Below are 12,137 nucleotides of genomic sequence, written 5' to 3' on the forward strand. Positions count from 1 at the left end.
CTCCCCGAATATATATATATATATATATATATATATATATATATATATATATATATATATTACACTTCAGCCCCCTGAAAGACTAACCCTAACAAAACTCATTCACGCTTCTCTTGAATCTCTTCTAGTCTTCTAGGTTACAGCCGACATTCCAAATTGACTAAAATCAAATAGCAAGCTACGATCCTGCGATAGACGATAGTGCGACGTGCGATGACCAGCGACCAGCAAGCAGCGACTCATCGACCAGCAAGCAGCGACGGACGGATGAAGCGATCCTTTAATCGATCGACGGATACGCAACCCACAAGAAAAAATCAAATTTCTTTCTCTTTGATCGACGCCACGCACAAGAAACAATCACAGGTAATCGATCGCATCTTTCTTTCTCTTCATTTTTTCTTGAAATTAATCATAGGTAATCGATCACAGCTTGTTTGTGGTAATTTCGATTCTTGAAATCTGTTTGTGGTAATTTCGATTCTTGAAATCGATCATAGGTAATCTTTCTTTCTCTTCATCTTTCTTTCCCTGTACTGTTAATCTAATTTCGTGGTAATTTGGATTCTTGAAATCGATTTCTTATTTAGAATCTGTGAATAACATTTTGAACATTTAGAATCTGTGAACAATCATTTACAATCTAATTTTGTGGTAATTTGAGCTTATACATGTTTATGATTCTACCTAATAACATTTTGAACAATCATTTGACAGAAGAAACAATTAATTTTGATTATATCTAAAATAATTTATATTTATATGTTTAGTTAGGAATATATTTGATCTTGTCTTCAATGTACTGTTTAAGCAATTAGCACCTATTTAAAATCAATACAAAACTGTTTTTTTGCATTTGTGTGGTTAAGAATAATGTCCTGTGCTAAAGATATATTAGCTATTCCTGTTTCCACTGTTGCCTCGGAATCAACTTTCAGCACTAGTGGAAGATTAGTAAGTCATCATCGTAGTCGACTTCATCCAAAGACATTGGAGGCTTTAATGTGTGCTCAAAGTTGGTTGTTGAATGAAATTCGAGGTAGTATACTATTTTATATTAATTATATGAAATTGTGAATCTTTTTTAAATATTAATAATATTAATTTTATACAGTAACTTGTTCTGAAGAGACCGAGGCATATTGTCGTACTGTTGAATTTGATTATGATGTGGAAGAGGTAAAACGACACTTCTAAAAATATTAATTTTATATAGTTTCCATGATTTGATTTGATTTTGAGTTTGTTTAATATGTTGTAGGAAAACACTAAAGAAAGCGGGACAACAAGTTTGGATGATTTTGTTTGATTTTGAGTTTGTAACTTTGTTTTAATGTTGAGTGGTAATGTATTATTGTGATGAATTAGTTTTTCATGTTGTGTACTTGGGTGTTTTGGTTGGTTGGTTGATATTACAATATTAGACTATTAGTAATTTCTATTTGGTTAAATGATTTAAGAATTTTTTGGTATTTTAAGCCTATGCAACGTCTAAATTTATCATTCTGTATTTATAGTTTTTCCTTCTTTTTTTCTGCCATATTTCGGGTTTTCGGGTAATTATCGGGTATCGGGTTTAGGGTCGGGTTCGGGGAAAGTTCCAGCCCCGACGGGGCGCCCCGATAAGAAACCCGTCGGGTATCGGGTCGGGTTCGAGTACATATGTAGAAATCGGGTTCGGGTTTGGGAAACCATGCCCCGCCCTAACCCGCCCCGTTGCCATTCCTACTTGGCCTACAACTCAAAGTAGGACTTTCTGAACCCACTACCACCATATGTCGATATATAAACAATCAAGGATCAAGTATGCATATAATATAGGCAAACATCAATCATACAGCTCACTACCGCCTACTAGTCCTCTCACAGTACACTGTCTTGCTACCAAATAACATCCATGAAATGTGTAACCAAAAGTAACCATATGTGAGATAGTCACCCGAACAGATGATCCTACTCTAGAGCCACAACCAAACAAGGAACAGTCAAGAAAGCCTAGATCAAGCATTCTCAGGCTATCCTACATGACTACATACAACCCCTAGGGCACTCCACTAGATGATAACTAGTTTGCTAGCACTCTAATTAGCATACCACTACTACAACATCCTACCATATAAGGATATATACACAGATCTTGAAGATCACTACAACACAACAACATACTATACATAAGGATACATAACAAACAATCCAAGGAATGCATAACCGTATATACTCAGAGGTGAGATAGACACCCAGAAAGGTGATCCTACTTCAGAGCCACAACAAAATAAGGAACATGCAAGAAAGCCTAGATCAAGAGTCCCCTATCAATCCTATATGACTACATACAATCCCTAGGTCATCCATCTACTAAAAAATAACCAAAACTAGTGGCTCAACATTGGTGCCTTCGATCTACGGTACAATAAGGCGAAACTCACCTGAATCGAAGAACTCTGAAACACTGCGACACGATCCCTTTTCAGCACTGCTTGTACCTACGAATCCACTAACACCAGAACCAGATAGAATCTTAATTAATAGCCCAAAATCCTCAACTTTGATCCAAATTCATGCCTGGTCAAAAAGTCAACGGTCAACGGAAGTCAAAGTCCAAGGCTGTTAAGTATGCCCAACGTACTCAACATACGCCCATCAAACGCGACCTTTTCTCACTCCTCCATCAAGCACTTTATCCCTTAAGACCTTTTGTCCAGAGCTCAGATCTAGACTCAAAACATCGACTTAAGTCATAAAGTTTCCACATTTATGAATTTCCATGGCTAGAAAAGGTCCAAAAGTAAAACCATAACTTATTAATCCATTAAGACATCATAACTCTTTCATGGAAGGGATAGAAGGACCAAGATCACATTTTTATAGTTCCTAATAGCTCCATAATGGATAAAGTTTCCAACTTTATCCATTACGATGGTCCAAACAACCAATATCTAGTCTTTAAGTCTCAAAGGGACCAAAAGTGCATCTTTCTCAAGTTAATCCATTAAGTCCAAGTCTGAAAACTTCAGATCTGAATCAATATGATGATTAGATGGACAAAGTTTCCAACTTTATCCATAAAAATGTCACAATCTTTCAAGATCAAAACTTTATGCACAAAGTGACCAAAAGCTCATAACACTCAAAACTAGCTAGATCTAACAAATGCATCATCAAGATTCAAGCTTTATACCTCTAGAAGAAAGATCAAGATGAACAAGGTCTGGATTTACAAGCTCCAATGCAACCAACACTTCTCCAATGAGCTCCTTCTTCTCCAAGATGCACCAAGAACACTCCAAAGCAGTAAAAAAACTCAAGGATCTCACAAACGGGGCTAGGGTTTCAAAATTAGGGTTAGAGAGGATGGAGGTTGAAGGTAATAAGGTTTGAAATGTGTTAAGGTCTTTAAATAGGCTCCAAGACCCAAATATTAGGGTTTACATCAGGCTTACGTGCGCCCAGTGTACGCCTGGTACGTCCAGCATAACAGGTTGAACCGCCGCGATCTGCCATGCCTAGTACGCCCAACGTACTAACCTTAACCCAAATATTAGGGTTTACATCAGGCTTACGTGCGCCCAGTGTACGCCTAGTACGCCCAACGTACTAGCCTTAACCCAACGTACTGCCTAGTACTCAAGGGAACCTACTTATATATATATATATATATATATATATATATATATATGCGGTTTTAACCATGGTTTTATAAGTAAAAACCACAAACTGCATCGTATAATGTTGTTTAGAATAAACATGAACCGAAAATCACACCACCAAATGTCTAAATCATGTTTTACTGTGTTGCTTGGTGCGGTGTGGGCGGTTTGTGTGGTTTATGTGTCTGGTGGTCTGATCGCAATCAAAAGAGAGAAAGATGTCCTGCCTCTTCTTCCTAAGAAACCTCTCATTGATCGTATCGTGAAGGCCCCAAGTTCCCCTAAGAGGATGACCTCAGAAGCCACGGATCTCGACTTGGAGAATATGGGAGCCGAAGAGTCACTTCAGAAGTTGCTTTCCTTTTCCCAAGCAGTAAGTGTCTCTATGACATTAATTTCCAATTTCTATTTGTTTCTATTAACGTCATACTTATTTCGGGTCTCTGCACATGTTTCCCAATCTGTGACTGATCCAAGGATCCGAGCAGAGGAAGTTGAGCAAGTTCTGAAGGAACGAGAGAATGAGTGGAAGGCGACCCAAGAGTATCTCCTCAGGAGGATCGAGCTTCTTATCAAGGAAAAGGCCAAGAAGGAAGAGGATCATATCCTGGAAACCGAGGAGGTTATCGTCGATGCAAAGGCAAGTGTTGCGGTGGCGATTTGGGAAGCTAAGATCAGGATGGCGGAGGATCTTGAGAGCTCAGGATCTTGGAATATAGCTGGATGGCGCGAGGCATTAGCCAAAATAACCGGCAAGCCTGCCACCGCTATTGAGGATCATGGGTCTACGCCTGCAGAGGAGGATAAGGAGAAGAACACAGCCGATGATGACCAGGCTAAGGTCTAGGCCTGCAAAAAATTAGTTTGGGTAGCTTTTTGTTTTAGTTAATGATGTAAAACAGTTAATTTTTGGTGGGTTGGTGCACAACCCCTTTTGAATGCAATGGTTGTGTTTTTTTTCTATCTCTCTCTCTCTTGATTCTTCTATATTACATGTTATGATACTAGGATCCCTAAATAGTCAAGATCCTAAAAAACATGGTTCTTGCGAACAATCCTAAGACAAAATTCTTTTAGCGAATCATTTTTAGCATACTTAAATTTTGATAACCAAATGATTTTTGCTAAGGATCCTAAAAGGTTTAGGATCCTTAAACCTTACTTTGAGTTTTTTGAGAATAAAGATAGATGGAACCTGTTGATCTTAGGAAGAATCTGAAGTCATGAGTTTCTAACCTTCATATGGTTACGATATTACCATGTGAAAGGGTCTTTGCTTTAGGAGTTCATTGGGAAGGATCTTCATTTCAGGAAGGACCCTTAACCTTAAACTTAAGAAAAGTCTTCGCCATGAATCTTCTTTGTTTTGGGTAGTATCCTATTTTCAGCTAATGTTTGTGACATGTTTCTTGGGGAAAATCCCAACTTTAGGTAACATGTAGATGCTACGAATCTTAGTAGTTTTCTTGGAAAAATTTCAAACTTAGGAGTTTTCTGGGGAAGATCCCAACTTAGGATAACATGTAGATGTTATAAACCTTATGAATTTTATGGGTAAGATCCTAACTTAGGATAACATGTAAATGTTATAAACCTTAGGAATTTTTTGAGGAAGATCCCAACTTAGGATAACATGTAAATGTTATAAACCTTAGGAACTTTCTTTAGGATCTTAACTAATGTTCAGAAATAAGAGGGTTGCCAAGTCACTGAAGCGTGAAATTATCCCTTATTCACATCCCATAGTTAAATATCGTGCGTCCAAGCGAGGTGTATAAACCTTAACTCGTGTGAAAGAGGTAATTAAATTTTTAAACCTTAAAGGGGATTAAGTACCCTTATTCGTAGAACAGATGATCAGTCTCTATTCTTGGGAGATTCATCTTGTGAATTGTCATATGTTTTCAGTTGTGGGACCCTCAGTGGTCCCTTAAGTACCAGAATCCTTGAATGTTAGCCAATTCAAGATCCTTAAACATCAGGATCCTTAAACATCGGGATCCTTAAACATCGAGATCCTTAAAGATTAGGATCCTTGAGTGTCAGGATCTTTAGAGATCAGGATCTTCGATTCTTTGCCTGTAGCAAACGTTAGCTAGGGGTAGGTGTTAGCGTGACCCGTAGCTACCTTGAAATGAAAATTACAGAGAAAATGGAATGAGTATGAGTACAAGTGATAGTATGCTGCCAGAAAATCGTGTGTAGTGTGATGATTACAAGTGTTTTATATAGTCAAACCATAACAACTAGAACTCCGAGTATCCCGGGATCCTCCGAGATTACTTATAGCCGTTTGCTTTACTTAGTCCTCCGGGTCTTTTGCATAGTTGTGATGATTATCTGTTTAGTATATGAATATGGCCAGTTATTTATGCACATGTGAGAAAGACAAAAGAATATATATATATATATATATATATATATATATATATATATATATATATATATATATATATATGTCCATTATAAATAATAATAAAAATATTAGTCAGGATCCTGGAGTATATTCGGGATCCTGAGCTTCGAGCATCCTGAGCCTTTGAGGATCCTTAGACTTCAGGATCTCAATGTAGTTCCGAGATCCTAGCCCTAACACCATATATGACTTTGGTATCAAAATATTGGTTCATCGGTCAGATTGTCCACATTTGAAACACCGTCTTAAAAATAATGTAGAGTCAATGATGAAATTGTGTTTATGTTTAAGGTTTTTTAGGGGTTAACAAATGAGAATGAAATATAAAGAAGATAAATAGGCAAGTGAAAAATAAGGGGAATATCGAGTGTAGGTTGCAATCTATTTCCGTTATGAAACTAATGATATGGAGCCGAGACCAACATGAAATGTTGATTTACCCTCATGTAAGGGACATGTGGGGTAGGGGTGTAACTGAGTCGAGCCAACTCATGAGCTACTCGAGACCGACTCGAAATCAACTCGGCTCAAGTCGAGTTGAGATCGAGCTCGAGCTACCCGAGTACATTATCGAGCCGAGCTTGAGTATTGGAATACTCGGCTCATGAAGCTTACGAGCTTAATCGAGCATTGATATATTTACACATTTACGCTTTGTTTTGTTTTTTTATGTACATATTATAGAGTCGAGTCGAGTCGGGCTCACGAGCTTAATCACATTTATATTGTAATTTAATGTAATTTTATTTTCTTAACAGTTAATCGAGTGGAGTAAATCCGAACTCGAAAGTGTCGATTACCTTATCGAGCTCGAGCTCAAGTTTAAAATTAAGGCTCGAGTCGAGTTCGTGTCGAGTTTTGAGCTCGAGTTATTTAGTCCAGTCGAATTTCGAGTTTGACAGTGCTCGACTCGATTCAGCTCGATTACACCCCTAACGTGGAATGAGTTAGTAAACGTCTTTTAATAGGATTAAGTGGATGAACCAAATCCACAATAAAAAATAAAGAAAAACCGACAATATTTATAATTTTGAAAGTGATTAAACGACCCCTAAAAATCAGCAAACAACATTTACCCCAAATTTACAAATTTCCCATTACTACAAAATATAAATTGAATCTCTATTCTAATAAATGAATAGTTTTAATCTTCTTTTGTCAAGTGTCACTCTAATACAACTCCTCATTAATATTAGGCCATGTGTCATGTAGATATATTAGGCAACTCATTTTAAAATTCAAATTTACATTTTCTAATTATATGTTAAATTTGAAGTTATAATAACTTTAAAAATTTGATATATCTCTTAATTAATAATTGATTTAAAATGACTCATTTAAAATAATTGATTAATAATTATAAATTTTAATTATAAAAATTTAATAAATTTTATAACCATGGTTCCCACGGGTTATAAAATAGTAAATAAATAAAATGATAATAGTACCTCCTATTTTTTGTATTTCATCTCAATATTACATATTATATTTAATAACTTTACTAATTTAAATACTATCATCTTCTAATAAGTAAATTACAAATCGGGTTATTTTCTTTTATTTAAAATTTTAAATCTAGTCTAAATCTACTCTAATGAATGAAGGGTTTTTTTGTCACATGTCATACTCTCATTTTGCCAAATGTCATTTTGTGGTTATTTTGAATTAATTTCTTTTCAACATGTCATTTTATGGGTTTTTCTATTTTAATAAATTCTACATAATACTTTAATGTAATAATTACAATAAATGTAGTAATAAATGAATATCAATTTTATTAATAGATTTACCTTATTATTTCAAAATTCCCAAATTAAAGCTCATTAGTTTATTTTGTTTATTTATTTAAATTTAAAAGATAAAAAAATAATTTTAATAATTCATTATTTTTCTTATTTTCTTATAAATCCAAGGTTCTTAAATATTTAGACTTTTATATTTTTTTTTTTTTAATTAACTCATTTAATGTATGGGTTTTATACCTAATATATAACAGAATAGGATCCCTAACCCATATACTCAAATAGAATGATTTTAAAATTTTGACTAAACTTGCAATTTAGTTTACTCTTGTTTTTTTTAATAAAGCAAATTTATGTGGATTAATATTCCAATATCAAATATATCACATGGAATAGGTTTTTGAATTGATATGAAATCTCAAAATCCAAACTTATAAACTTCGACAATGAAAACTCATACCATCAAGACTCAATACTGGAAATCTAAAACACTCTCATTTGGAGGAAGGCTGACATTACTTACTTCGGTGTTAAGTAACCTTCCTACGTACTTCTTCTCTCTCTTTTTGGCACCGAGTACAGTCACGGAGTCACTAGAAAAAATTAGACGAAGGTTCTTATGGGGGAGTGATGAAAACAAAAGAAGAATTAATTGGGTTTCTTGGGACAAAGTTGTTGCCCCCAAAAGAGAAGGAGGTCTCGGTGTGGGATCTATTCGTGCATTAAATACCAGTTTACTTGTCAAGTGGTGGTGGCGTCTAAAAAATGAGAAAGAATCGCTTTGGAGTAAAACGATAAAAGGTATACATAACCTACTCAATACACCACACGATTATTTGTCAAATAGAAATATCAGTGGAGTGTGGAATAACATCGCTTCGGTCAAGAAAGAGTTAAAGAAACAATCGATAGCCATTGGTGAGGTTTTTAAACTAAAGATCAAATCTGGAGACAACTCACTGTTCTGGTTTGACAAATGGCTAGGACAGGAAACTCTGAAAGAAAAATTTATGGACTTGTATGAGCAAGAATCTAGAAAAAAATGCTATGTGGCAGACATGATTATTGATGGAAGTTTTGTAGGCCACTGGAAATCAAGCATGGATGATCAAGCTATATCTCAACAACTTGTCAATTTACATCAAGATATATCATCGGTGCACTTAGTGTCTGGCGAAGATCAATGGCGATGCTCACTTGACAGTAACGGATCATACACGTTAAGTGCTCTTAGGAAAAAGATTGAACATCAGTCACACCTTAATATCATTCTCCCAAGATTCACATGGAATAAGCTAGTACCGTTAAAAGTCAACTGTTTCATATGGCGCGCACTACAAAACAAAATCCCATCTGCGGTGGCTCTAAAATCAAGGGGGATAGACATTTCTTCTACAAGTTGTGGTGCATGCATTAATGGAATAGAATGTGCGGATCATCTTCTGATGCTCTGTCCATTTGCAAATGCTGTTCGAGAGAAAGTCTTCACATGGTGTGGCATACAACACAAATCCTTTAACAATGTTATTGACTTGATCAGATTCGCGGAAACTTGGGGCAGATGTCCGAGGATGAGGAAACGATTCATTTCTATTTGCTATGGCTTAGTATGGAATCTGTGGAAGAATCGGAATGAAAGAGTGTTCAATGGTACTTTTATCAGCCCGACGATTGGTGCAAAAAATGTGAAATCTATGGTGTATTTTTGGATAAAATGTAGAGGAAATTGTGATATTTGTAAGCGGATGGATTGGAAGCACTCTCCTTTCCACGCCCTATAGCATTTTTTCCCAATTTCTGTTTTGCTATTGTTTTGTAGCCCGTGTTCCCTCGCTAGTTACTTGCTAGTCGTGGGTTCGTTTCCTTTTTAATATATTTGCCGTTTTAAAAAAAAAAAAAAAAAAAAAAAAAAAAAATAATAATAATAATAATAATAATAATAATAATAATCAAGACTCAATACTCTTCATCTTGCAAAGCCGTGAAGGTATCAATTAGGAGTCAGAGCTGACAAAAAGCAATTACAAGAAAATTAGTTATCGGACAATAAATGACACTAAAACTACCCATAAAAAGTTATCGTTTTGGATTTTACAAATGATAGATTGAAAGGTACCCAGAGAATAAACTTGTCAAAAATCACATCATATCGTATGTTACTATCTCTAAATAAACAATAATGCATAAAGACCCGTCATCTTCTTCTAATATTTGCTAATCATAACATCATACGCCATACGGCTTTGCTCCGCCACCAAAATTCCAAAATAGACACATCCATCCATTACCAATTTGCCAAAAAAAAATTAGTAAAAGACTAAAATACCCTTAAAATGTAGAATCTTGAAAATTAAATGAAGAATCAATTTTTTTCAAAGAAGTAGTTAACACCGTAATGACAGGCCATGTTTTTTGGACTGAAAATGCTGTAAAAGGCTAACAATTTATGCACATCACATGGGTGGGCCACACATCGCCAGTCACGTGTTTTTTGGTCCCACTATTGTCTCCGCTGCCTTTTTTTTAATTCGCAGTCACACCGTCCCACTCCTCCTAATCCTGTTTTCTAGTAGACCGCGGTTTGTCTTCTAATTTTATTTATTTGTAACACTAACACTAACACACAAATTATTTTGCTAAAATATCATATTTTATTTACACATTTTACAACATCAAGCGTTTTCTATTTCGTAAATATTTTTGACATACCCGGTATCTTATTTAAATGAAAATAAAATAAAAATATTATATAATAATAATTCTTAATCGATAGAAAGGTATCGTATAGTATCTAAACCCAAAGAAAAAGCTGCGAGCATGGGACAACAAGAATCATTAAGAATAAAGTACTAAAATATACTAACTTTTAGCCCGTGTTTTAGATCTGATACGAATACAAATACAAAATAGGAATACTGTTAAAAGCATTAATTGAAATTTGAAACGACTCCCAAGTAGATGAATTCGTCCAAAATTGAAAATTGGCCCATTCGGAAATTATAACTATTGCACATTATATTTTAAATCTAAGTACATAATCATGATGTAAATAAAAAGTCTTAATAATTTTACAAGCCCACATTTATGTTAAAGACAAAAGTATACATATATATAGTATTTATACATCTTCCATATTAAACAAGATCCGACCCAAATGGGCTACTACTTTAGTTTATAACACAAAAAAAAAACATCACTTTGGAGTTGGGACCCAGACCCGGCCCGGTCATCATCCACTAATGTTTCTTCTGGGCAAAGCTGTTAACTAGGGCTAGAGCATTGCTAGTAACATGAGCAACACTCGTGATCTGAGCCCCAACCGAAGTCTTGATCCGACCCTCCATGGCCCGACCCCCGAACCCGTCCATACAAGTGTTCTCATCAGTGAGTGCAGAGCTAACCCATGTCTGGACATTACTCATATGCCATGTGAACTCCTGACCCTTGACCCGGTCACATGTCTTGAGCTCATTGATGGATTTGCTGACCCGGTCCAAACTGTCACTCACTTCTTCTAAGCAGTCTCCGATGGCGGATCTCTCACGGGGTTTCAACCCTTTGAATCTCTTGAGCTTGTTAAGGTAAGCCTGAGTCGACTGAGATTGCTTGAAGCTCACGGCCAACGCCGTACGGGCTAACTGAGATGGGCTGCTTTTGATGGTTTTGGCGAAGGGGGTAAGGGACTGTTCGCATAGAGCAGGGTAGGTGACGGTGGCGCAAGAAGATTTGATGTAGTTGGAAGTGGGTTTGACGGCGGCGAAGGCTGTGGTTCCGGCGAGGCAGAAGACGGCGATAAGGATGAGTGTTTTGGTTTCCATTTTGATTTTGTTAGAGCAAGTGGAAGTGATGCATTGGGTTATTATTTGGAAGTGGGTATTTATAGAGGGAAGTAGGGTTGTGATAAAACTTGGTGGCGCCGTGTGAAAGTTGGCTGGTTGGGCCTGAAGTCTGGACGTATTGTTCGGTTTGTTTTCAATGTCAAACAGTCAAAGCAGCAATTTTAGCATTGATTAGGGGCACAGTTTATTGAACTTGGTCGTTTTTCACATCTACTTTGTTTTACACGCAAATAAATATATATGGACATAAATCATCATCATATAAAATAATAGTAACTAATAAGTAATAACAAATTAACAATACTTGGAAATTATATTTTCTTTATTTTTAATTCATACAATAAAATAGATTTCACATAAATTATATAATGATTGATTAATTTGCTATATATTCTTATATTGTTTTTTACAATAATTTTCATGCAACTAAAATTATGTTGTACTGAGTAGTTTGTCGGGTGTACAGTTAGTTATTATGAAGTGAATTAATTTG

The 12,137-nt window shown here is 35.6% G+C and overlaps 1 protein-coding gene across 1 annotated transcript; it reads right to left on the reverse strand.

The window, feature by feature from the left end:
* Nucleotides 1–10,794: 10,794 nt before the first annotated feature.
* Nucleotides 10,795–11,667, reverse strand: LOC145161553 (21 kDa protein-like). The gene has a single exon (XM_079081100.1). The coding sequence runs from the start codon at nt 11,621–11,623 to the stop codon at nt 11,042–11,044; it is 582 nt and encodes a 193-aa protein (XP_078937226.1). The 5' UTR covers nt 11,624–11,667; the 3' UTR covers nt 10,795–11,041.
* Nucleotides 11,668–12,137: the final 470 nt, after the last annotated feature.

Source organism: Lactuca virosa, chromosome 2, assembly GCF_052849685.1.
Source record: "Lactuca virosa cultivar CGN04683 chromosome 2, Lactuca_virosa_CGN04683_v6, whole genome shotgun sequence".
Taxonomy (NCBI): Eukaryota; Viridiplantae; Streptophyta; class Magnoliopsida; order Asterales; family Asteraceae; genus Lactuca; species Lactuca virosa.

What these genes read in the sequence shown, in the direction of transcription:
- LOC145161553 (XM_079081100.1), bottom strand. Translation starts at nt 11,623, where the DNA reads ATGGAAACCAAAACACTCATCCTTATCGCCGTCTTCTGCCTCGCCGGA.